At 49.0% G+C, this 25,467-nt stretch overlaps 11 protein-coding genes across 11 annotated transcripts; 5 read left to right on the top strand and 6 right to left on the bottom strand.

The window, feature by feature from the left end:
- Positions 1 to 51: 51 nt before the first annotated feature.
- On the bottom strand, positions 52 to 1,755 carry N7471_001970 (putative extracellular lipase; the record flags this gene model as incomplete). The annotated part of the gene is made up of 1 exon (XM_057274690.1): positions 52 to 1,755. The coding sequence occupies one exon, from the start codon at positions 1,753 to 1,755 to the stop codon at positions 52 to 54; it is 1,704 nt and encodes a 567-aa protein (XP_057139328.1).
- Positions 1,756 to 6,949: 5,194 nt separating this feature from the next.
- Positions 6,950 to 7,195, top strand: N7471_001971 (uncharacterized protein; the record flags this gene model as incomplete). Its single annotated transcript, XM_057274691.1, has 1 exon — positions 6,950 to 7,195. The coding sequence occupies one exon, from the start codon at positions 6,950 to 6,952 to the stop codon at positions 7,193 to 7,195; it is 246 nt and encodes an 81-aa protein (XP_057139329.1).
- A 1,155-nt stretch (positions 7,196 to 8,350) lies between these two features.
- N7471_001972 (uncharacterized protein) lies at positions 8,351 to 10,414 on the top strand (the record flags this gene model as incomplete). Its single annotated transcript, XM_057274692.1, has 5 exons — positions 8,351 to 8,642; positions 8,693 to 8,827; positions 8,886 to 9,477; positions 9,532 to 9,686; positions 9,738 to 10,414. The coding sequence occupies 5 exons, from the start codon at positions 8,351 to 8,353 to the stop codon at positions 10,412 to 10,414; spliced, it is 1,851 nt and encodes a 616-aa protein (XP_057139330.1).
- A 396-nt stretch (positions 10,415 to 10,810) lies between these two features.
- On the bottom strand, positions 10,811 to 11,530 carry N7471_001973 (uncharacterized protein; the record flags this gene model as incomplete). The annotated part of the gene is made up of 2 exons (XM_057274693.1): positions 10,811 to 11,353; positions 11,423 to 11,530. The coding sequence occupies 2 exons, from the start codon at positions 11,528 to 11,530 to the stop codon at positions 10,811 to 10,813; spliced, it is 651 nt and encodes a 216-aa protein (XP_057139331.1).
- Positions 11,531 to 12,622: 1,092 nt separating this feature from the next.
- N7471_001974 (uncharacterized protein) lies at positions 12,623 to 13,020 on the top strand (the record flags this gene model as incomplete). The annotated part of the gene is made up of 2 exons (XM_057274694.1): positions 12,623 to 12,710; positions 12,767 to 13,020. 2 exons carry the CDS (start codon positions 12,623 to 12,625, stop codon positions 13,018 to 13,020), a joined length of 342 nt encoding a protein of 113 aa, XP_057139332.1.
- Positions 13,021 to 13,593: 573 nt separating this feature from the next.
- N7471_001975 (flavin-containing monooxygenase) lies at positions 13,594 to 15,099 on the bottom strand (the record flags this gene model as incomplete). The annotated part of the gene is made up of 1 exon (XM_057274695.1): positions 13,594 to 15,099. One exon carries the CDS (start codon positions 15,097 to 15,099, stop codon positions 13,594 to 13,596), a length of 1,506 nt encoding a protein of 501 aa, XP_057139333.1.
- Positions 15,100 to 15,659: 560 nt separating this feature from the next.
- On the top strand, positions 15,660 to 16,804 carry N7471_001976 (lipase/thioesterase family protein; the record flags this gene model as incomplete). Its single annotated transcript, XM_057274696.1, has 2 exons — positions 15,660 to 16,014; positions 16,080 to 16,804. The coding sequence occupies 2 exons, from the start codon at positions 15,660 to 15,662 to the stop codon at positions 16,802 to 16,804; spliced, it is 1,080 nt and encodes a 359-aa protein (XP_057139334.1).
- A 355-nt stretch (positions 16,805 to 17,159) lies between these two features.
- On the bottom strand, positions 17,160 to 18,219 carry N7471_001977 (uncharacterized protein; the record flags this gene model as incomplete). Its single annotated transcript, XM_057274697.1, has 2 exons — positions 17,160 to 17,448; positions 17,501 to 18,219. 2 exons carry the CDS (start codon positions 18,217 to 18,219, stop codon positions 17,160 to 17,162), a joined length of 1,008 nt encoding a protein of 335 aa, XP_057139335.1.
- Positions 18,220 to 18,871: 652 nt separating this feature from the next.
- Positions 18,872 to 20,711, top strand: N7471_001978 (cytochrome P450; the record flags this gene model as incomplete). The annotated part of the gene is made up of 4 exons (XM_057274698.1): positions 18,872 to 19,075; positions 19,131 to 19,570; positions 19,634 to 20,018; positions 20,097 to 20,711. 4 exons carry the CDS (start codon positions 18,872 to 18,874, stop codon positions 20,709 to 20,711), a joined length of 1,644 nt encoding a protein of 547 aa, XP_057139336.1.
- Positions 20,712 to 21,152: 441 nt separating this feature from the next.
- Positions 21,153 to 22,797, bottom strand: N7471_001979 (uncharacterized protein; the record flags this gene model as incomplete). The annotated part of the gene is made up of 3 exons (XM_057274699.1): positions 21,153 to 21,953; positions 22,016 to 22,510; positions 22,579 to 22,797. 3 exons carry the CDS (start codon positions 22,795 to 22,797, stop codon positions 21,153 to 21,155), a joined length of 1,515 nt encoding a protein of 504 aa, XP_057139337.1.
- Positions 22,798 to 23,755: 958 nt separating this feature from the next.
- pgxB (uncharacterized protein) lies at positions 23,756 to 25,281 on the bottom strand (the record flags this gene model as incomplete). The annotated part of the gene is made up of 5 exons (XM_057274700.1): positions 23,756 to 24,139; positions 24,197 to 24,442; positions 24,493 to 24,666; positions 24,722 to 24,889; positions 24,940 to 25,281. The coding sequence occupies 5 exons, from the start codon at positions 25,279 to 25,281 to the stop codon at positions 23,756 to 23,758; spliced, it is 1,314 nt and encodes a 437-aa protein (XP_057139338.1).
- Positions 25,282 to 25,467: the final 186 nt, after the last annotated feature.

Consider the following 25,467-nt stretch of genomic DNA (forward strand, 5'->3'; position numbering starts at 1 on the left):
CGTATAAACGTAATTCGTCAGGCTCCTGATTATCTAAACTTGCATTTCCACTCAAATATAGAACGCAGCAGGATCCGCCATGATCTGGTCATAGCTATCTTGACGAAAGTCATCCGGCAAGAGGGAAGAACGGTCGATGGCAAAGTTCATCAGCGACTGGTTGTTACCCCATTGTGGCCAATCCATATAATTTCCAGCCTTAGCATTGGGGTCCTGCTCATACACAAATGACAAGTAGTATGAGTGTAGGGATTGGGATCCGTAGTTTGGCAAGATCCCATAGAACACCTGCACAATATCGGATCCGTGGAAGGTTCCTAGGAAGGGAAGGCCATGGTCATAGGTTGAAAGATAGGACCAGGAGGGAACATCTGGTTTCGCTTTCTGGGCGTGGTTTAGGAACACCCGGCGTGTGAGGGTGAAAGATATATCGCCTAGGATGGCCGCCAGTCGTTTATATTGTGGATACCAGTTGTAAAGAGATCCCGTGCGGAAGGGGGAGCCGTCTTCTTTGATATCTTGGTAGGTGGCGACGAAATCTGTAAGCTGCTGTCGCGATGCATCGAAGAAAAACAGATTCTGTAGATAGTCCACGATGTGATCGGTTGTCGTCAAATTGTTCTGATATAGAGCAAATATAGTTCCTTCATCTTCTTGGTCGCCGACGATGAATGGCACCGCGGCATATTTGCCTTGGACGACTAGTTGGTCTGGTGATTGGGTTAAGATCGTGCCATCCGGACGAGGCAGATATGACTCGGCGACAGAATTGTAACCCAAAATGCCTGGGACTGAGTTGGCAGCATTCAGAAACTTGGTGTAATCCAGCCCGCGTAGACATGCAAGGGTGTCACTGGCACCACTGCAACCAGCGTTTTTAACAACAGTATCATATATAGCCTGACCTTTCCTGCCGTCAACGGGATGCACAGGCGCAATGCTGCCGGAGTTCATGATGGCACTGCGGAAAAGCGGCGCACCATTGTATATATTGTCACCATCATACATAGCCATCTGATCAAACACTGAGATGGCGCCAGCAGACTCACCCCAGATAGTGACCTTGGACGGATCGCCTCCAAATGCAGCGATGTTGTCTGCGACCCATTGCAAAGCAAGACGCTGGTCCATAAGTCCGAGATTGGCGGAGCCATCCTTCAAGATCTCTGCGCCCGGCAAAAACCCGAACCCACCGAGACGGTAGTTCATGGCCACAAAGATGATTGGCATACCTAATTTTACAGAGCTTGTCACAAAGCTTGATCCATCATAGCTTGTGGTGGCACCTTGTTCAAATCCACCACCAAAGATCCAGACCAGCACTGGTAGCTTTGCGTGTGCCTGAGTTCCGGACGGACGACGTATATCGAGAGTCAAACAGTCCTCGCCAGCATTGGTGATCTCCTGGAAGATCGGGATGTTGATGAGCTTCGCGATTATGGAGCTAGGGAGGTCCTTTTTGTCGGTACTGAACAGGAATTGCGGGCAGGACTTCGCAGCGGAAGTAGCATGGATAGTTCCGAGGGATGTTTGGATTGGTTGAGGTGGTCTCAACCGAAAGGAGCCAGTGGGAGGCAGTGCGAACGGGATGGCATTGAATTTATCGATCTTGTTGAGACCCGTGGAGCCAACGACAGTGGCTTCGGGCCTGGAGATGATAACAGTTGGGTTGGCTGTGGCTGCTTTCGTTTGCGCCGGAACAGCCCAGACTAGAGGCAAAGCAGACAACAAGATCAGTTTCAGGATGGAAGGCATTATGATCCTTCTTTGAACTCGAGAGAAATCATTTTGATGCGCTTCGCCCTTGCCTCACAATCCGCATGTCGAGTGGGCAACCAAGGGATATATATAGAATGCTAGTTTTCCCCACTGTTGATCCTCAGAACAAATCTAGATGGACAGGTTTCATATTTCATAACTCGAAAAACACGAGCGCGTGTCTCTCCGGTTAAATTCCGCTACACTTTCGGTTTTGGCATTCTGTATGTCCTGCCAACAGCTGAGGTGCAGTGGAGAAAGCATAGCCGCAACCCAAAGCGGCAGATCAGCCGGGGCACTGGTCATGCGGTGATAATGCAGAGAGAGCTATCCTCCCCATGCACACCATGCAGGTCATCTTGCACGCGCAGGGGGCATGGTCACGAAGATGCCACCACTGTGCTGGGAGAGTACAATCCGCCGGGAGGAATGCACATCGGATAAAGAATGCTCCGGCTAACAAATTCAGTCAACTTGACTGACGCAAGGGGCGTATGTTGTATGTTTAGCCATTTTCCACTGATGACAAGAGTCAAAGGTGCTTTTCCCGGGGAATAACTGTGCCTCTCTCGGCAAACGTAACATGGAGTTGGGATATCTCACTGGATGAACTCAGTGGTTTGATTTTTACCTCTTGATTGCTCTAATATCGGCGAGTCTGCTTGAGGTGAAAAAACCTGTAAGCTGTCACGGTCCCTAGGAAACCCCTCATATCTGTCCCTATCGCTCTGACTGTCGGAAAGTAAGACTCAACGTACAGCCAGGCTTGCATGTGGTAAACATTAAATAATGTGGCATGTCACTCAACTTCACCTTAAATCGCTCGGATGCTAGACTATTTTAGCATCTACGATGTTAACCATCCTAGGCTCCTGCTTGATGTTAGCAGTATAACCGAACTTCTCAAATGAGAGCATGATAATGCGTCATATCGAGGTAAATCATTCTCGCATGAAACTTTCTCATCCCAACTCTCGTGTCATGGCGACGGCGATGTGCCTGCGTGGTCATGATGGCTCGTTGCTGGGACAAGATTGGGTTTGCTCACGTTGACCAACAAAGATCGGCATCTTGCGTATAAAACTATACTGTACAATGTAGGTCGGTGTGAAGGATTCATGAACACCTCGAATCACCGATTGGCTCTTTCGGAAACTCAGATGTCATTACATCCATATGACACGTGCTTAATGTGTTTATATAGGCTCGACCTCTGACCTCCTCACGAAATCCCGAAAAACTCGATTCGTTTATCACTCAGTGTCAAAATGGATCAACTCCCTTACGAACTACTCCGAATGATCATAGAGTATGTTCTTGCAAGCACCAAACCCCCCTTCTGTTTACAGCATTGTGTGATAACACGTCTGAAGTCTCGGGGGAAACGTGCAATATCTATGGAAGAGAGGCCACTGTCTTTGCAAAAGCTGCTACACGAAGAGTGGACTGTCGACCACCGGTTCACACGTCCCACTTTGCATAATTGGCCCTGGCGATGGAGATATATCAGTCAAAGTCAAATCCGCCATCTTCAAGACTGGAAATTTGTGACCAGGACATGTAAATGGTTCAGCTTGTTAGGGAAGCCATTGTTTTTCCAGATGAAGACTTTCGCCATGATACCAAGGGATGGGAAGAATTGGCACAATACACCAGTCTATGGTGGCAATGACAATCGAATTGCCCTGCAGTACATTGAATCCGTCATTTTCATGGAATCTCGACTCGATTGTCAGCCCCTCCTTCTATTGCCACAACGTCTGAAAGGATTCTCGCGACTAAGGCGGGTTGATCACACCTTCGGATTCAGCAGGAAAATCACTCGGGATTTTATTGACAGAGTGGTGCAATTGAAATATGTGCGGCGAAAGGCACCTACGGAGGTGCTTGAACCTTTTCGCGTTCTCGGAGTCAAAGTAGATGAACTTGATATGGGCATTATCGAGACATGGTATCGCCACAATGACAACGTTAAAGACGTAATTCATTACCCATGCATTAGCCATTTAACATGGTGGACCTCGCAAGCGAAAAAGAGCCTCAATCGAAAAAAAAAGGCGTCAACCGACAGCGGGCCAACCGAAAAGGGGTCGAAAGATTGTATTGCATCATGATACTTGAGATTTCAGATTTATATTTCGGGTTCATAGGAACTTCCACCTTCCTTTTAGTATTCAATCCATTTGTTGACGTTCTCCCTAACTTTTATTATTATGTAACGTTCATCGGACCACAGATAGTCGTTCTCTTAGAGTAAAATCGAACATACGAACTGGGTGGCTAGATTGATCGTGCGCTCCTGGTAGAAATATATGTACACACGAACATACCACTCATGGTCGACTCGAGGTAAGAGAGGGGTGAGATTCTCGTCGGGTCGGTATGATCGAACAATTCTAGTGTGATGATAGCTTTACGAATGGGGATTTTTACATCAGACGAGCACAGGCTGAACTAGGTATGATCGAGGTGTTGCGATATATGCTGCTGCCAGAACAAGAATATAGCGGACAGAACCGGGCAATAGCGCTTATCGGAGACAATTTCACGTGCAATAGACCAGTAGGTCCATGATCCGTCGGTGGACTGATGATCTGTATGCCTAGATCTAAATATAATTTCGCCTAACTGATGGATGAGAGGAATCAGCGATTTTGTTAGATATATCCGGTTCCCATCCTAGAAATGCGCCTTGTGTAGACCGATTGGTGCGATCGGGGGGTGAGTGGTCAGAACCAGAATGAAGATCACATTCTTCTGGATTTCTAAGAGGCTGTCCTTGCTAGGGCCGGTCGGTGCAATATTTTGTGCGATTGATCAGGGTTTCTAGTAAGAAGTGCAAGTGTCCGTCGGACCGATCCGGGTGGAATCAGGCTAGGGATGGCCAGATTGATATGGCTTCCGTCTATGAAATCTCCATACCAGAATTGTGGGTGCGATCTTGGGTAAGATCGGCCCTGGCCGAGTGGTCTTACTCGGATTGATCCGGGTTCCTTCTAAGAAGTTCTGCCAAGGCAGTCGATGCGAGCTGATTGATCAGGTTGATCTGAATTCCTTCTGAGAAGCTCTCTGTGCCAGACCTGAGATTGAGGCGAAGATCTTAGTCAGCCTGATCTAGCACTTTGGCAAGAAGTCTCCATGTCAGAATTGTCGGCGATCTAGCATTGAACTGGGTTGGGTGGGACTCTTGATCAGATTGATCCGGATTCATAAGAACTTCTGAGGGGCCCGCCGAGACGATCTTGGATGGAATTGGGCCTGGGAGATTTATCTGCATTCCCTCTAAGAATCGCCCCCTCATGAGGGTCTATCGGAGCGATTTGGGATGAAATGAAGTCATAAAGGAATCTTAACCTAGTACCAGGGCTGTCGGTCCGATCTCGAAGAGAATCAGGACCCAAATCTCGGTCAGATGGATATGTTTCCCTTCAAGAGGTCTCGGAAGGACTTGTCGGTGCGATCGGCATGAAATCTGGGCCGGGATGGGTCAGGTTGATCTGGTTTTTAAGAACTTATTCACGCCAAAGCTATTGGTATTGGGGTGGGATTGGACACAAGATCTTCCGACCAAGACCGTCGTCTAAATCCCTCCCCGATCGCACTGATACGCCGGTGCAAAAATTCTCGGAAGGAATCCAGATGGATATAACTGAATTCCTGCCAGGTCGCACCAACAGTCCCTGGCAAGGAAAGCTTCTCAGAGGAAAATAAGATCAACCTGACCAAAATCCCTACCCCAATCCCACCTCAAGTCGCACGGACGGACTTGCACTTCTTGAAAGGAACCTGGGTCGATTCGACCAACACCATGTCCTACACCGCACTGACACTATCACGGTCCTTTTAGAAGGAAGCTAGGCCGACCTGCAAGAATATTTGGAAGGGACCTTCGGTGCGAACTAAGGTGCGATCGGGGGAGAGGCCTTGGGGATCCTTGTAGGAAGCCCTCTGCCGTAGTGATCGGTGGAATCTATAGGGTGGGACTGGTGAGGATCTTGATAATATTGGTGAGCTCAATCTAGCTTCAAATAATATTTGGAAGGGGCCATCGGGGCGAACTGGTATCGGATTCGCGGCTGGGATCTTGATCAGACCGATCTGACTTACTTCCAATATTGTTTCCTTGTAAATGTGTGTCGGTGTAATTTGAGGTGGTATCTGGCCATTGTGCTGGGTAAGAGCGGTTTTCTCGGGGATGTCACGATGGAGCGAGCCTGTAGGAGACAATGTGAGATGATCAGCCAGTCGGCCAGCCGCCACGAGGCCCCTCGGATCATTCCTCGGTGAAGTAGAAGCACCAAGGATGGGGTGGAAATAGTTATAGGAGCTGATGAGAGTGTTGAGGGGAGCTTGCTCGTTTGTTTTGCAGACATGTCGGGCGATGGCCGCACCTTCGAGTTTAGCATCGACGGTGGGGGTTGATCGGCTCGATCATTGTTGGCTTTGAGAACTTCGATGAAGGATTGAGAATGGAGGCTCGGGAGGAGATATTGAGATGGATTACATCGAAAAAAGAATAACAATATGTAGATCTTGATAGATTGATGTACATCGCAAGTGAAGGACAGTGTCTATGGAATTACCTTCTTTTACACCGGTCAGCTCAATTTGATCTATTCCGTACAAAACTTTGCAATATCAGGTGTTTTATCCATATGATTCGATCATCTCGGATGCACCTATGTTCGGTTCGTCTAATGACCTGAAGATCGAGTCGCCGTGACGGAGTGTGGGGCGGAGAGATATTCCGCGGTAGTCACTTCCATGCCATCTGGAGGAATTTTGAATTTCGGAGGGATTTTGCGCCTTATATGTATCGTGTGGTATAAATTGCGGTGTCGTCGGCAATGGGGAAACTTGAAAAGACGTGAAAAAGAGGGGTTAGCAGGCAGGCTTTACCGGGACTTACTGAACACAACCTTGTTCACGCTCCCTTCAAGTTTAGTATCCCCCGAGCCTGCATGAATTTGAATATAATCTGACAATACAATAATGCAAGCATGTGTAGTCACGCGATCGGATGAATATACACTCAAAACGAGGCAGCCCAAGCAAAGTTAGCTACTCGCAGTTCAAGAGACATTCCAACCACCATATGTGATGTTATCGTCCAATCAGACGGTCAATAGAATATGCAAGGATGAAGTGGTCAATGCAGAGCAAGTGGGCAAGGTTGTCTGAATGTGGCAACATGCGACGCGAAGCGGTGAACATATCTGCCAAACCTGGGGTAAATGAGTTTGAGCGTGCCAAAGTGAAAGTGAGCAAGGAGCCGGGGACATTGGTGAACCTCCCAATGGTCCAGGAATCACCCGTGAAGTTCGAGTTCGAGTGCGAGTATCACTCCACCATACGACTTCCTAGCATCCCACCGATGGGCGTGGATGTGGTGAGATTGGCCGGTGGTCGCCGTTCACAACAAACACGAGCGTTCTGACGGATGGCAAACTGGATATTCGGACGACTCAAGCGATTGCTGATGCGGATACCACCAGTGCACGGTGGTGAGAGAGACATGCGATAATGATTATCCCTGGAATATCAGACAATGTATTGTATGAACTGGAAGGAAGTGGTGGAAGGAAGTGGGAAGGGCAATCAGGAGGCCTAATCGCGTGAGACCAACGGGGGAGACCAATCGGTCCCAACAATACAACAGGTAGTTAGTCAACTCGATAGTCATGAGGTTTATAGGATCCCCGGACACCGACGGCCCAAGAGGCTGCCAATGCGCTGAAGCAGTTTGTAAAAGAGTCGGGTAATTGATGGCAACATCACATGGGGCCAATCACACCATGTCTCACCACTCCAGGGGGGAAATAGTGGCAATTTCACCTTGAGCCTAATCAGTGGAGGCCCCGCATTTTTGCCATCGAGCAGGTGGTTGAGTTCTGTGATTGGGTCTGAGGCCATGTGCGAGATATCAAAGGATATCAGTTATCTCACCTCGGTTATCAACCATTCCTTACTGTGATTGGCCAGATGGTATAGCCAAGCCGACAGGGTTACAATGTAACCTAAGCCAAGCGGCACAACGCGGGGAGATACTCGGCCAAACCGTGCCTAGCCATGTGCCACGACACGCTAAGTCGACGCTAAGTTACACCGAGTGGATCCCAAAACTGGGGGTCCAAGCCCACACCAGCTCATTGATTGGTTGATCCAAGTTCTGGCGTTCATTAGCCTTCCGGGATCTCTTGTACTTTCCAACAAAGCTGGGACTTTGCTTATCGAGGAAAGTAATGAACGCCGGATGCGGCCGAAGCTCACCCATTATTGGAGCCAAACACATCCCAACAGGCTTAATCTTAATCTGAGAAAAGTACCAGACGCAGGGTCTCTTCCGGCTATTGACGGTTTTTGCCATGTCCGCCGTCCGCCACATCCCAATGCAGATAATGCCCCGGGATTCTAGAATGGGGAACGCGAGAAATCAGGAGTGAAACTGTTGGAGACCCTAGCTAAACAGGTACGCTAATCACGCCATGGGCCATATAATTGCTTCACCTCGCCCTCCCCCAAGTTTTTCTTTCCTTTTTTTTTTCTGCTGTGTGTCTCATCTCCCATATCTCTGGATCCCAGAACCGCCAATATGAATGCCAGCGATCCTCTCGATGTGGCTGACATTGCCAAATCCAAGGCAATCGCGCACGATATCGGTATTAACGAGAAAGTCCCAGTGGTTGATGAGTTGACCATCGACAATGCCCCTCCCCTCCGAGAAGTGTCAATCGAAGGTGACGATTCTATGGATAAAAGCGCTCCTACCAACGAGGAACTGGCCACTTTGCGCCGTGTTGCCGGCAGCCTGCCCATAGCATCATACAGCGTTGCCTTTGTGGAACTCTGCGAGCGTTTCTCGTACTACGGTGCCACTGCTGTTTGTATGGACTATCAATCCTTGACAGAGGGATAGATGGCTAACCTGAATTAGTCGTCAATTTCATTCAGCGACCTTTACCCGTTGGATCCACCACCGGTGCCCTCGTTCCAGGTGTCTCCAACTGGAGCAACGATTCACCCGGAGCTCTGGGTATGGGCCAGCAGGCCTCTACCGGATTGACATTGTGTAAGTGATGTGGTCTCGAGGGGTGAAGTTCCATTGCTAATATGTCTAACTTGCACAGTCAACTCTTTCTGGTCCTATATCATGCCTCTCTTTGGTGCCATGGTTGCTGATCAATGGTGGGGTCGTTACCGCACCATCATGTCTTCGATTGCCTGCGCACTCGTTGGACACATCTTGCTCATCATTTCCGCCATTCCCAAAGTTATTGAAAGCCCCAACGGAGCCATTGCATGCTTCTCTCTTGGTCTTATTATCATGGGTGTAGGAACTGGTGGTTTCAAGGCCAACATCGCCCCCCTGATCGCAGAGCAGTATCGCGATGATAGGCCCTACGTCACGACACTTTCTTCCGGCGAACGTGTCATTGTTGATCCGGCTGCCACTGTTTCCCGTATCTACATGTACTTCTACATGATGGTGAATATTGGTTCTTTTGTGGGTCAGGTCGCCATGGTCTACGCCGAGCGATATGTTGGTTTCTGGCTCTCTTACCTGCTCCCCACAGCCATGTTCTGTTTATGTCCTGCGGTATTGCTCTATTGCAAGAAGCATTACATCCTCACTCCTCCCAGCGGATCAATCTACCCCAAAGCTTTCAAATTGTCGATGTTGGCGATGAAGGGCCACTGGACACTGAACCCCGTGCGATGGTACGCTACATCCTGTCAATGCTGAGTGTTACGCCTACTAACGTTCATTTGTAGGTTCAAGACCTCTAATACCGATATTTGGGCTACTGCCAAGCCCAGCCACCTCGGAGCCAACAAGCCCGCGTGGATGGACTTCGATGATGCGTGGGTTGATGAAGTCCGCCGCGGACTGATGGCCTGCAGAGTGTTTTTGTGGTACCCCCTTTACTGTACGTAGAGAATTCCTCCCTGCTGCATTCGCTCATGCTGACCATCTCTAGGGCTCGCCTACAACCAGATGTTGAACAACCTGACATCTCAAGCGGCCACCATGAAACTTGGAGGTGTCCCCAACGACATCATCAACAACCTCAACCCCATTGCACTGATCATCTTCATTCCCATCTTCGATCATCTCGTTTACCCTGGTATTCGCAAGATGGGTATCCACTTCACCCCCTTGAAGCGTATCACGGCCGGTTTCATGATGGCCGCCCTCAGCATGGTCGTTGCCGCGGTCACCCAATACTACATCTACAAGTTGGGACCCTGCGGTAACCAGGCTAACATGTGTATGGAGGTTAAGCACGAGTACACCAATATCTCGGTTTGGGTCCAGGCCCTAACCTACATCATGGGCGGTATCTCCGAGATCCTTGCATCCATCACTTCCCTTGAGTATGCCTACACCAAGGCCCCAAAGAACATGCGATCCCTCGTCCAGGCCGTGTCGCTGCTGATGAACGCCTTCTCGTCCGCCATTGGTCAGGCTTTCATTGGTCTGGCTGCGGATCCTCTCTTGACTTGGAACTACACTGTGGTTGCTATCCTCGCCTTCCTGGGCGGTGTTGGATTCTGGGCCACCAATTACAAGCTGGACGCACAGGAGGACTCCATGAACATGTTGCCAGACAGCGCATTCACTCCCCAGGCGGCTGTGGATGAGGAACGGAAGTGAAAAGATTATATTCTTTTCGTATCGAATGAGATATGTCAGGATGAAGTAATGGTACATATGGGTGGTTTGGGGTTAATATCCCGGCATGATTGGCTAAAACTGAACATAAACAAGTGTAGCTTCAAGACCATGGATACCCATTGAAATGATATTTCATTTAATCAATTTCGCTCTTTCGTAGACTTTGTACTCTAGTGTCGTTTGTGTTATGTTATATCTTTTAGGACTATACCTAGGATAGTGCCAGGAGCCGGGATTTTCCCCGTCGAATTTTGTCTGATGGCTTCTCTATCATTTCCCCCCTTGCACCTTCCTCCCTGTATGTTGACTTTCGTATACCCGTCACACTCCGGCCATCGACGCATTTGGAGGAGTCAACCGAGCTCGGTTGAGGGTTTACTTTCTCTTCCGCAGACTTTGCATCCTGGTGCTCTCCTTCTGTTTCTTTTTTGGTGTCGCATCCTGTTTTGCGCTGCGTTTGGTTCCTGCACCCCCTTTCTTGTCGCCTTTCTTCATCTCGTCCGTTTTCTCCTCCTCGTTCTTCTTCGTCCCTTTTTTACCAGCCTTCCCATTCCGTGGAATTTTCTCCGAATCTCCCTCAACCTTCTGACCTTCATTCTCAACATCAGAACTAACCCTCCGCCTCGCCTCCTTTGCCTCCAAGGTGTTGTCAACAAACTGCTTCCCACCTTGTGACTCCTCAACCTTCTTCTTGTCCGTCTCCTCCTTTTCTTTTTCACTCAACTCCTCCCACGCCTTCTTGGGCAGGTACCGTTTACGTGAGTCATCATCCTGTCGCGCCGTGCCAGATCCCTCCTTCGTCTGCCATTCCTCTTTTGTCCAGTCATCGAGGTGTTTCTGAGATTCCGTCTGGCCTTCTGCCTTTGTGGTGTTGTATCTGCCGCCGCGCTTTTTGTATTCGGATGCCATCATTTGGGCCTGCAGGAGTGTCAGAAACCACATGAGGTGATATCAAGGGATTGGAATAGCAGCGATGGCGGTGGGTACCTTTCGTGCAGACCATTGGCCAGGCTTCCCGCCTTTGTCGCTGTTGTGGACTTCCTTTTTGATTTCATCGCGGAGTTTGGGGTCGCTGTATTTGTCTTTGGGGGGCATCAAGACGGTCGAGGGTTATATGGAGATAGAGCGATATTCAGTTGTGCAATATAGGGTGATGAAAGTAAAATGAGAAAATGACTGGCCAAGGCAGTGTGTCTTGTAGATACTCCTCAGGTCATGACATATCAAGTGGTGTCATCGAGTTACATCATCCCGGAATGTGAGGTTGTACTGTGCCCTGGTTGAATTAACGAGATCCGGTTTCCCTGCAGAGTCTTAACCTTAAATCTTTCCCGAAAGTTAAATTGGGGCAGCTCTAGTATATACACCATGCTACAAGAAATTAATCGTTGGCATGATCTAGTCCGGAGTGCTGATATTGAGTTGTTACAATGAAATTAAAATCTATTCCTTTCATTGGCGACTCAACTGTGTGGTCTAGCGTTGGTAAGTCAAGAATTATTCTTAATTGGGCAGCTCGGAGAGACTAAACGCCCAAGAATTCGTAGACATCCCGTATTCTCCCCTTGAAATATATGGTTAGAGGAGCAAAATGCATCCCAGTAGCTGCTAAGCACCACATGAGCTTGATCTCAATTACTTACAACCAAGAAAATCTTTGCTTCGGGGCTTTTATGGAAGAGTTAACTCACCGTAACCATCCAAGGCAAACGCTATCTATACTACCCATGTAGATAGGCATTTTCCAAGCAATTTCGAGATGCAAGTCTAAATGGCACAGGCGTTGTTCATTTTAACATGGTTGCATATTGTGACAAGAGCTAGCCTTGATCACAATATAGAATAAAGGCCCGTATGAAGAGAAGAGCAAGTCATTGCTTGTCTCTTGTTAAATCGTAGAGACATATAGATTTTGCAGTCCGAGAAACCAGATGGATGGATATGAGTTCAGAATGGTTGGGTAGAGCAAGACGAAAGGGTCAAGAAATAGCCAGTTACTTAGAAAGTTGTTTCCTTGGCGTTTCCGTGTCTCTGTTCCAATGTCAACATGGAGGAATAATAGAGGGACTTAAGGACCTTCCCCTCAGCTGAGAAGGGCAGAAGTTGAAGAGATTAGGCGCCTTTGCAATCCATTTGTTATACTTGCAAAGTATCACTTGACAATATAAATCATTTCCCTTAGCCAATATGGTTGGCTCAATGATCTGTCGTGTGCTCGCAGTGCTATCACTCAGCATGATAGCCATTGCATCTCCTGTCCAACTAGCTCGCCGAGGTGAGTTTCACATACAACAAAGCACAATGTCTAATCTAACGATGAAAATGTACCAGAAATCTCAAGCGAGCTATTGGAACGGTTCACCTTATTCTCTCAATTCGCCGCTCTATCGGCCTGCGACCAAAACATCAACCACATGGGCCAAAGTCTGACCTGCGACTACGGCACTTGCCCACTCGTAGCAGCCGACAACACGACGGTAATCAACGCATTCCACAGCGACCACAGCCCGACAGGCTACATTGCCCTGGACCACACGCGGGAACTGATCGTCGTGACATTCCGCGGAAGTGTGAATACCAGCTGACGTATAAAAATCACCAGTGGACATTCGGAGGCCCAAAACCAGGAAACTTGAAGCTGGCCGAGTTCATCACCAACCAACAAGCGCCAAATAGCATCTACCGAGCCACGCATACTACAGACCCCATCCCGAAAGTGCCGCTGAATCTGCCGTTCTTGGTTTGGAGTCAGCCTTCACCTGAATACTGGGTTACTCAGGCAACCGGGGTGCAGGCCACCACTGATGGGGTCGAATATATTGAAGGAGTCAATAGCAAGGCGGGGAATGCTGGTTCGGGTCGGGATTTGAGGTGGCCGAATCCTGAACATGGGTGGTATTTTGGGAATATGAGTGTCTGTGCGACTCCGATAGATGCATAGGCATTAGCTGATGATGGGGATGCAGTGGGAGATAGTGTTGCTGTTGTTTGCTCCGCTGGCAGCCTGCATAGCATTCAACGGAGATGGAAGGTAATTGCACAGCTCAAGAATAGGAATGAATATATTGTTACTGAGCTTCCTCAAACGACATATTTACACTGAATCAGACAACCCCAAATAATGTATAGGGCGGTATCTTATCATAACCATGCATCAATCATGACATCTTAGGGCGCAGACGCAGGTTCGGTCCTTGCACAAACTCTAGTCCGGTGTTAATATCACCACCCTGAGCAAATTTCAAGTCTTTCAAGTAGTGATCACGCGGCTGCCACGGACCACGGTCGGCAGCCTTGGGCAAGGCGCGCTCGGCAAGAGACACATAAGTGGACTTGAGGTTCAAGAGAGGACGATCCTGGAGCGTAGCAGCATCATTGTCCTTCAAGCGGGGGACAGCAGCGATCAACTTCCGCGACTCAAGCTCCTTCAGCAAGCGACAGACAAACTGCGCCGTAGCATCCGAACCGAGAGTCCACGAGGCATTAGTATACCCAATAACGAAAGCGGCATTAGGCAAATCCTGGAGCATGACTCCATTCCACAGATACTTATCACCCACGTCAATCTTGTTCCCGTCCACAGACAGCGCCGAGCCACCTGCAATCTGCAAGCGCAAGCCAGTAGCAGTAATAATAATATCCGCGTCGAGCTGCTCCCCCGAATTCAAAATAATACCATTCTTCGTAACCTCCCGAATCGTGTCGGTCTTGACATCCGCCTTGCCCTGCCGGAGACTGCGGAACAGATCCCCATCGGGACAAACACACAACCGCTGTTCCCAGGGGTTGTATGTGGGCTTGAAATGTGGGTCATGGGGGATATGACTGGGCAATTGCTTACGCACATTCAACTTGAGCAGCCAGCGGGAGAAATTCGGGAAGCGCTGGCAGAAGAGAAAGAAGATGCGCGTAGTGTAGATCCAGATCATGCGTTGTAGCCTGCAATATAGGGCATTAGGGAGGAGGTAGGAGAGCCAGCGGCTACTTGATCGGTTCGGGACGGAGAGGATGTATGTTGGGCTGCGCTGGAGCATTGTGACACGGGCGGCATGGTCGGCGAGATTAGGGAGGAGAGTGATGGCGGTCGCGCCGGAGCCGATGATAACGATCTTCTTGTCCTTGTACTGTAAGTCCTCGGGCCAGAACTGTGGGTGGATGATTTGGCCCTGGAAGGCGTCCAGGCCAGGGATGTCGGCTTTCAGAGGATCCTTGTAGTTGTAATAGCCCGTGCCGAAGACGACGTAGCGGGCGGTGTAGGTATGTTGGGAGTCATTATGATCGACAGCGAGCGACCACGTGTTTTCATCGGAGGACCAGTCTGCCGAAGACAGGCGGTGGTTGTAGAGGATGTGTTTGTCGATCCCGTATTTGGTCGCTGTATCGCGCACGTACTCCTTGATGGCAGAGCCCTCAGCGATAGGGTTGTCGCGAGACCAGGGGTTGAACTGGAAACCAAAGGTGAAAAGGTCGGAGTCGGAACGGATACCAGGATACTTGAAGAGATCCCAGGTGCCACCTAGATCGGTGCGAGCTTCCAGGATGGTGTAGCTGTAGCCGGGGAGTTGGTCTTGGACGCGATAGGCGGCATTGATGCCGGAGATACCCGCACCAACGATGATGATATCGAAGTGTTTAGTTTCGTTTATTCCATTGATTCCGTTCATGATGGATGAATGCGATCTAATGAATCGAGAATAACATTGGCGACGAGGTTATTTAAAAAGAAAGCTCACATGCCTCGGTTTCACGACTTCCTTGATCGGCAGATCGACGTAGTCGATTTGGGGTAAACAGCACGTAGAACCTTAAGCTCTGCACGGGGAGATCGGGGAGACGCAGGAGATTCATATTGGTACTAGTGTATATAACTATATATATACATCATGTAGGATGTATTCTAGAATTTACATATGCAGTAAATAAAAGTGACTTAGAAGTCACACAGATCGTTCTCCGATTCATCCGCTTGGTTGAATATAAGATCTATAGAGATATAGATATAGATATATAGCCCTATATCCCTAGATATAGAGATATAGCGACTCCGTAATCCTCAAAGAAATGCAGAGACCGAGGAATTTCCCCAGCCTCGGCACCTTCCTAATCGGGATAGCCTTGCGAAGGATCGACACAGTGCACTTTCACACTTTTATACGGGATAAGATATACTTATCATGGGCTCATACTCACGAACCCGTGGACAAGTCATGAAAGTCCAATCATCATGTCAATCACCAAAGTAACCAAAGTGAAGCTCTCCATAAAGGAGAAACTGGACTTCTTCCCAGCCGTGGCCTCCATCGTGATCGCCTACATCTATGCTCTCCTGACTGGCCTTCGGCGCACCGAGCGCCAAGCCAAGTCTTTATCCCTTCATTTGGGATATGCGCTGTTCCGCAAGGCGACCTCGCGGTTGACTCCGAGTCAAATGCAGTACATCCTACCCCCATCCCACAAGATCTACGAACAACACTCCAAGAAAACCGGCGGGCTGCCCGAGTCCGTGGAATTGGGCGATGGAGCATTGGGCCACTGGGTGGGCGATCGGAACGCCGATAACGTGATAGTCTGGTTTCACGGTATGTATACAGTTAACACAAAGAAAGCCCCTTTATTCAATTGATCACCACTGACCATCATTCAGGAGGAGGCTTCGGGCTCCCCGCCAACATGGGCTATTTCAAATTCTATACGCAACTCCTGCGCGACCTCAAAGCATCAGGCAAAAGCGTCGCAGTCTTCAGTTTGACCTACACGCTGGCGCCAATTGCCGTCTACCCGACTCAACTCCGACAGGCCGTGAATTGTCTACGATACATTCTCTCACAGCCAAACCGCGACCCGTCCACGGTTTTCCTGGGCGGGGACTCTGCAGGTGGGAACCTGGTTGGTGGAGTACTCTCTCACCTGGCCCACCCACACGCAGAGATCAATTCCCTGCCATTGCACAGCAACCTCGGCGGCGCAGTGATGATCGCACCGTGGACACTCCTCGAGAAAGAATTCCCGGGCATGGAGATCTACAACGGTGGTGATATCATTACCGAGGCGGTTGCGGGACCATGGGCGACAGCCTATATTGGTGCTGGCAAGCGGGATTATTACACTGATTTATCGACTGCGCCGGCGGATTGGTTTGCGACGTTCCCGGTGAACTCGGTGTTGATTACTGCGGGTGGGAATGAGATCATGTTGCCCCTGATTCAAGACTTTGCGGTGAAGTTTAAGGAGGGCTTTGAGAATGTGGAGTTGTTTGTTGGGCATCGTGAGTGTCATGTTGCGCCGATTTATCATTTGGAGTTGGGGGATGTTACGAAGACGGAGCAGGGAAAGAAGGTTGAGGCTGTTTTGGCCGAGTTGATGGTGTGATTGTATATAGCAACACTGCACATACATGAATTCAGTATATATTAAAGACATGGGTAGAGTATTTTATACATTGATAGTCCAATATTCCGTGTCTCGCCCATTAACTTCCACAGCCCATAGGTGTCCAAACTAGAAGCCGCCAATATCACAGAACAAGATCATTATTACATACGAACTATGCCATTACCCAAAGTGGAAATCGACTCCGGCTATTGCTCGGGGAAAACATTATAACTCCATGGACCAGCCTGTGATATTTCTTCGACTCCCAATAGTATGTACATTCATCCCATATAACAAAATCCAAAATGGGTACAAAATAGTCACATCTCCAATCATTTCCAAAGCAAAAGATCTACTGCGCCTGGGCCTTCTCCTCCGCCTGCTGCGCAATACGCATCCTCCTCAACGCACCCGACGCCAAAGTGCGCACACCTTCCTGCATCCAGGTGGGCATGGCACGCACTAAACTAGCCACTGACTGGCTAGCAGGCAAGATAACCTGGCCACTAGTCTGAGTCAAGATCTGCTTACAGATAGCGCCAGACACGACCTGGGGGGTCATGATAGGCTGACTGAAATGCTTCTCGTGATCTGTGAGCATCTTGATCATGGGCGTACGCACCCACATGGGGTGAATAACACTGAAGCAACAATCAGCAAAATCCACACATACATAACCCGAGGATAACTCACCTAGTGCGCACATTGGGCGCATTATACCAGTACTTCAATTCCTGACGCAGTCCCTCATGGAAAGCAAGCGCACTGGCTTTGGAGCAACAATAATCCACCATCTCGCCGAGAGCCACAAAGCTCGCCATACTAGCAATAGTAACAACATGACCGTGATTCGCCTTCACCATAGCCGGCAAGAACTCCTTAACCATGAGGAAATGGGAAAGGGTATTAACCTCGAAAGTCTGACGAATCTTCTCCTCAGGCTCCTCAAGGATCGTCCCGTCGTGTCCAACGCCAGCATTGTTGATCAAGACCGTGGGCTCGCCGTGGTTATCACGGATCTTGCCCGCGACGTCGGCGATATCAGCCGAAGAAGTGATATTCGCCTTGTAGAAGGTGACGTTGGCGGGTAGCGTGAAAGTCGGCTCATTAATATCGAGGATAATGACGCGCACGCCTGTGCGCGCTAAGTCTTCCATAACCTGCTTGCCGATCCCGCTGCAGCCGCCCGTAAGCAGGATGAGCTCGCGGGCTGGGATCCATGGTTGGTTAAAGGTCCAGTTTTGCAGGGTGCGTTTAGAAAAGAAGCGGTTTGTAGCGCGGAGGAGAACAAGGGCGGCAAGGACGCCGAGTGCCTTTTGTGCTGTTGGGTTACGGAGGAGATGTTGGGTGGGCTCTGGGAGGTGGGATAGAGCTGTTTGGGTGTATTCGGTGATGAGGCTGAGGGTAGACATTGTTGCTGTTGGGGGGTATGGATGAAGTGAGGTTGTAAGGATTGATGTCGGAGGGTAAAGCGGTGATTATCGGATTATATCAGAGATAATAATGTATATTAAAGCTATTAAGGACATTTAGGATATTTAGGGCATATCTTTCCGACCGAGGCTTCACATTTTTAGAGCTTTCGCACTAACAAGGAAAACAATGCGAGAGAAGATTCCCCACAGGGATCGACGAGAGATCGACAGTTATGACATCTCCATTTGGACTGTTAACTTCTTTCTGAATTCTCTTATTCTCTTTCATCTATTTTCACATGTCTTTTGGCATCCCCCGCATTATCGATGATATCACCTTACCCCAGCCCTAACTAGTACATAGCCCTATGAACTACTGGTCTAAGCCTCCACATTGGAAATTCTGGAACATCACAAGCTACTGACATAGTGCACATGCTGCTCATAACTCTACAACCCTCTTTTATGACTATTATGAAACGCTAACATGCAGATCCAAATGATGGCAGTTCACAGAGCCGAGGTCTCGCATTGGTCACCCCAACAGGTGTGCCGATCCCTGTGGGGCATATCCGATGTAAAAATGAGTTGATATGAGCTTCAACTCCTGAATCCGAGGCTTTTCTCTTTCAACTCAATTCAAAGAAACATGGCTCTGGGTGATAGTATACTGGCAGTGGGCGCATTCACGCTTGCCGAGGCGTATTTCCTCCAACGCACTGTCTTCTCTGACAAGACCTTCCAAAGAATCTCTCTCAGCGCACTGGGAGTAAACATCCTCCTAAAAGTCTTCTACAATATAGTAATATGGCCATTCTTACTAAACCCGGCGCGGCATCTACCGAAAGTCCAGGTAGGAAACAACAAAGCATAACGAAAAGCATACACCAAGTCCTAACCTCATATAGGGCTCGAATATAGAACTCATCTTTGACTCACCACGAGGAACAAAACCCCTCCATTGGATGAAAACCGTCCCAAATGAAGGACTCATCCACATGCGCGACATGCTCAATCAAAGTTATGTGATCCCAACAAATCACCAGGCCCTGCTAGACGTTATGAGCACGAACACCTACGACTTCGAGAAGCCATGGCGGATGCGCAATTTCCTTGCGCGGATCATCGGCTTCGGGATGATTACATCAGAAGGCGCAGCACACAAGAAGCAGCGCAAAGCACTCACGCCCGCGTTCAACATTAAGAATATTCGCTCGATGTATTCGCTCATGTGGAGCAAGACGGGACAGTTACTGGATGAACTAGAGAAAGAAATCAAGGTGAACCCGATGAATGGAACAAGTCCAGATGACCAGGAGGGTAAAATTGAGATGTCCGAATGGGCGAGGTATGTGTTACAGGCATCGAATTATCACCCCGGAATTGTTATATTATGCTAACAACCGTGCAGCCGCCTCACACTTGACATAATCGGGCCTATAGCAATGGGACGTGACTTTGGCTCACTGCACAACAAGCGAAACAAGGTGGCAGACAGCTTCGCGAAGATCCTCGAACCAACTAAGGAAAAGATGGCGTTCCTGGTGATGAATTTTGCACTGCCGCAGTGGATGGCGAGGCGTGTGCCATGGCGGATGAACGACGTACTGAATTCCGAAACAGCGTATCTGCGCAGTACGTGCAATGAAATCGTGCGCGAGAAGCGAGCCACTCTTGCTGGGTCGAAGGTTTCTGCTCAGGAGCTTGAGGCTGATATTCTGGGGACGATGATGCTTGGTGGGGATTTCTCGGATACAGAGTTGGTGGATCAGATGTTGACATTCTTGGCTGCTGGGGTGAGTATTCCAATGCAACTGCATTGCTATAATCAGCTTGTATGCCTGGGTAGTTGAGCGACTAGCTAACTCTCACAGCACGAAACCACTGCCAGCGCCTTAACATGGGCCTGCTATCTCCTCCATCTCCACCCAGAATACCAAACCCGCCTCCGTGATGAGATTCGCACCAAGATTCCATCAGGCAACAGTCCAATAACCTACCAAGACCTCGAATCCCTCCCTTTACTAAACGGCGTCTGCCAAGAAGTCCTCCGTCTATACCCAACGGTCCCAACAACAATCCGCGAAGCAGTCCGCAACACCGTCGTAGCAGGGAAGTACATCCCAAAGGGGACGCGGGTGGTATTGTGCCCGTGGGCGATAAACAGGAGCCCTCTCTTCTGGGGCGAGAATGGGGAAGAATTCTTGCCTGAGCGGTGGATCGACACGGACAAGAATGGACACTGTATCCCGAACAATAATGGCGGCGCATCGACGAATTTCGCGCAGATTACGTTCCTCCATGGGCAGAGATCTTGTATTGGGAAGGACTTTGCGCGTGCAGAGTTGCGGTGTGCGGTTGCTGGTGTTGTTGGGCGGTTTTTCTTTGAGATGCAGGATCCAAAGCAGGTGATTCATGTTGCCGGGGCTGTTACTATTAAGCCTGTTGAGGGGATGCATTTGAGGATGCGGAGGGTTGGTGGGTGGTAAATTTTGGTATTTGATGATCTACGATTTGTTATTTTATGTATATTGGCTTTATTCTGAAGGGCTTTAAATGTCTGTTAGTCGGTTTTTGATAATAAAGACATAATGAGCCTATAAACCATCCCCGACTTAGCCCTGAGCAGCAAGTGGGAAATTTCAGATAGAAAATTAGCAGTTATTGCCAAAGTGTTCACGGGTATACGAGGGCTTCTCTGCCAATAACATTAACATATAGTATACTCGATTTAAACAGAAGGATGGTATCAATATCGTATGGGACAGGGGTGTCAAGTTGATATACTATTGTACGAATACAGATCATTCCATATTTCGATACTACTAGGTAGATTGAAATGTAGGAAGCACCATCTTCTACTGTGTAAACATCTACATTCTCTTGTTTAGTTGATAAAAAGAGCAATTATATGTCCTCGGCCATGTCGATCAACGCCAAGCAGCTCCTCGCCACTGCACCAAGATAGTCGGAATAACACTAATGCCAACCATGAGAGCAACAGCAATACCAGCACCGCCAGCCCAACCAACAACCTCAAACATCTGAGGGAACCAGAAAGGACCAATGAAACCCCAAATCTGCCGAACAAAGGTAATAAAGACACCCACACTGGCAGCATCTTCACGGTAACAATCAACCGCATAAGTAATGTCAACCGTAGTAACGATCTGATTACCACCAGCGGCAATAGCGGCGCCAACAACGGGAGCGATGTTCCATGCACCACCAGAATCCCGGATCTCGATAGCAAAAACTACGATACCACAGATCGTCAAAGCATGGCCAATATAACTCAACCACAGACGGTATTCCGGCGGGGATGGTTCTCCAGTCCGCTTCTGACGCATAAGCATCCAGCGATCGGAAATAAACCCGCCGATCTGTTCGCCGATGACAGATCCGATAATAATCCCCAGGAATTGCATACCGACCTGCTGGGTATTCAGGCCAAACTTGGCAGGGTAGATCTGGGAGATCTCGATTGTGAGCGCGACACTGCCCCAGAGGAAGATCATTGCGTAGGCGATGGCTGGGATGATCACGCATGGTTTCATCACGTAGCTCAGGGGCTGGAAGAAGTCCCAGAGTTTCAGTGGTATAGGGTCGATACGGCCGAATTTGAAGAGACTCTGCTTGGCGTCGACGACGCCGTTCGAGGGGAGATTGCTACGGATGTAGAGGGATTCCGATCCGAAGAAGAAGTAGAGGACGAATTGGATTGCGTTGACCTGTTCAAAGCGAAGGGTTAGATGGGTCTATCTCCCAGAGGATGGGGTTCAGGAAAGCTCACAATTGCAAGGATATAGTAAATCCAGCGATAGCCCACACGCAAAGCAACGAATCCAAAGATAAATGGAGCAGCAGGAACACCCAGAGTAACCATTACGGTCCACACACCCATACAGCGAGCACGATCTTTCCGGAAGAAAGTCTCTGCAACGACGGCGCTACCAATAGCAGCCGCAGGGCTGATAAAAAAGGCAGTAATAGCACGCGAGAGACCCATGGTTGCATAAGAAGGGCTTTTCGCACAACCAACATTCCCAATCAAGCTACAGACCAACGAGATCAGGAAGATGGGGCGGCGGCCATAGCGGTTACACAGCGGGCGCCAGAAGAGAGGTGCACCGCCTAGCACGGCAATGAAGAGAGAGACAAGGTAGCTGGTTCGCTGCATACTGACGTCGAGGTCTTCGGAGATATTTTCGAATGCAGACTGGATTGCCGAGGCAGTGAATGTGCCCATCATGGCATGGAAGGCGACTAGGGTTAAGTTCAAGTTTTTCTATCAAAGAATCATATTAGAAAACATGGTCGAAATGTGAATTGATGATAGGAGTTGTGGTCTCTCACCCTCCATTGCGGCCAATTGTATGGATCGGCATCGGTCATGTCAGGAATGGGTTCCAAATCGAGCGTCCCATGCTTCGCAAGAATATACTGGCGATGTTCCTCGGATAGATGAGCGACTCGGTCTTCAATGTAGAAATCACATTGCTTTCCAGACTCCACTTCTTGTGGACTAGCATTTGCACCTTCAATGTGCTGATGTTGACTATCCATCTTCTCCATGTTGAATATGAAGGCTAGGATCTGTGGGAAGATAATAGCACAGACGAAGAGAAGAAAGGGAAAAAAGGTAGAAAAATAGTGTATGCGTCAGCGTTCTTATAGCAGAGACTCCGTAACATCTAGGATCCCGTTCTTTCCCCGTACTCCGCCTTCCCGGGGATCTGGGGGCGGGGGCAAAGGAGGAGATTGTGGATGCATCTCCCCCGGATTGGAGAGATTTGCAAGTATTGTAATCATTTGCAAGCAGGATACTAGGATATCGAATCCTGGACCATTCCCAACAAGGCACGATAGATCCTGACCAAAGACAGGGGGCGGATATAGTCTCAGCCGGGTGTGCCATTCAGATTGTGGGAGAGTGTGGGGTGTGGAGAGAGAGAGAATAGCCCAGTATGAGGGGGGTCCTATTCCTCATGACAAGATGTCATCGAGGATGATGGCTTGGTTTTGAATCCTCTCCGTTGTTTTTAGGGAATGTCGGTGGCCCGGTCGGATATCAACATCTATTTTCTCTCCGGAAAGAAAGTTGACGGTGCTTGTTTTGGTCTTCATTGGCTGGGAGGTACAGATGGAGCTGTTGGTAGTCTTAGCTCCCCACATTCCCTGCTTGACTGCTTGGCTGTTCATGCCGGGGCCCAGGGTGTTGGGTCAAAGCGCGGTATGGTGATGTGCAGAATAAGTGCAGGATAAGGGACTGGTTATGACCAACCCGCTGCTTTGAAAAGCCTGCTAATTCTCATGTGGACTATTTCACGGAGAGTTGATGGCCATCCAGTTGGATGTTCAAGTTATCTCGGAGATGACTACTCCGTGTCCTCGGACATAACACCCCTGTCGGACTACACTTCCTAAATCAGAATCTTTTATGCTACCTAGGTAGTTTTTCTGCAATTCGTTTCGGTACTTTTGATTTATGACTATTTCCATAATTCTTCTGTTAAACAATTATACTCACCATCTAAGCCGAGCTCGACTGGCACTCCACGCCAATATCTCCATCAATTCCATCGCAAATCACGACGGGGGGACCTCCAGCCGGGCTAGTAATATCGATCTCAGAGAGCTGAATACCCGAGCACACAGCATTGGGCGAGCAAGTCAAGTCCCCGATAACCTTGCCATTCTTGCCCGACGAAGTTCCATAGATATTCTCAAAAGTAATGTTGGTGAAGTTGACTGATGACGGGTACTCAGCACACGTGGTAGCGTTGACGTTGAAGTAGCATTGATCCAACACAATAGGGGCGTCGGTGTTCTCGATATGTACGTCCTTGTACGTGATGTTGTTGATGCGCCCAAAGCCGATGTCCGGTCCAGCCCAAGCCTTGAGACGGACGCCGTTCTTGAATTCCGGTTAGGATCAATCGCTCATAAATCCATGTGGGGGAGAGTATCTTACCTGGCCGTTCAACAGAGTCACATTCTCAATCCAGGCATTCTCAATGATATCCTCGACTCCCGAATACTGTCCAATACTTCCCATACTGACACCGTGGGTATTGTTGCACCACAGGTTCTGCACGAAAATGTTGGTTGTGTTGGGCTTGGGCGAGAAGCAGTCATCACCGATATCGACGCGCGTGTTGGTCACACTGAGACCGTCCACGTTGAGGGAGTCAAATCCATCGGTATTCTTGGGCAAAGCCTGCGAACGGGTTAGAATTTATTGGTATTGTAACCAGATGCACGACTTACAGATGCGTTGGTGGAAAAGGCGTTGATAAAGACATCATCGAAAGAGACATCCTTGGTACGGACGAAGAAGTTGGTCCAGCAGGGCGAGTTGAGTTGGGTGATACCCTCGACGGACACGCGGGTAGCGTTGTCGGTCAAGAATAGAATGGGCCGGTAAAAAGTATTGTCCGGGTCCTGAATTATCAATTAGCGCGAGACATTCCCAACTGTTTTGGAACATCATGCTTACCAGAACTTCCAGGCCAGCAAAGGCATTGTACCACTCCTGGCCATTACCATTGAGAGTACCCTTTCCGAAGATCTTGATATCTTGACCACCCCAGACCCAGAAAGTGATAGATTTCTGGAAAGAGTAGTAGAAGTGATTTGCTTGCCAGTAGTCGATATCATCGGTGAACTGTTCATGTCAGAGCCGTTCAATTAGTCACCGTATTGGGGGTTATGTACCTTCAATTCACCCTCAAGCTGCACCTCGATATTATCCAAGAAGCTGAGGTCAAGTTTCTTGCCAATGACATATGTCTTTCCCTTTTGCAAGAGAAGTCTGCCGCCGTGATTGGCAGCCTTGATGCCCCAAAGGAAATCATCCGAAACATCATCGGTGTCGCTCTTCGATGACCGGATTGTCACTGTGCGACGGTCGTGGTATTTGTGATGTCCATGAGCACCGACTTTTTTCAGTCCTGCCTTGTCGCTGACCGGGATGATCTGGGCGCCTTTGATAATATGCTCCGTCGCAAGAGCACTAACTGTGCTGAGCAGGAGCGCACCGATAGCGAGGAACTTCATTATAGCGAGGCCAATGAAATCAATTGATACTGCGGTTGATTTGTAAGAGAGTCAAGCGGGCAGTCCTGCTAATTTATAAGAATACCCCAGGATATCGGCCCTACAAAAATGGAGCTCATGGCTTTCCCCAGATTAGCAATGTCCGGGGAACGGCACGGGCAGAGGAAAGGGATTCTCCGCCTGTAA

Source organism: Penicillium samsonianum (assembly GCF_028829775.1).
Source record: "Penicillium samsonianum strain IBT 33392 chromosome Unknown utg000002l_segment0_segment0, whole genome shotgun sequence".
NCBI lineage: Eukaryota > Fungi > Ascomycota > Eurotiomycetes > Eurotiales > Aspergillaceae > Penicillium > Penicillium samsonianum.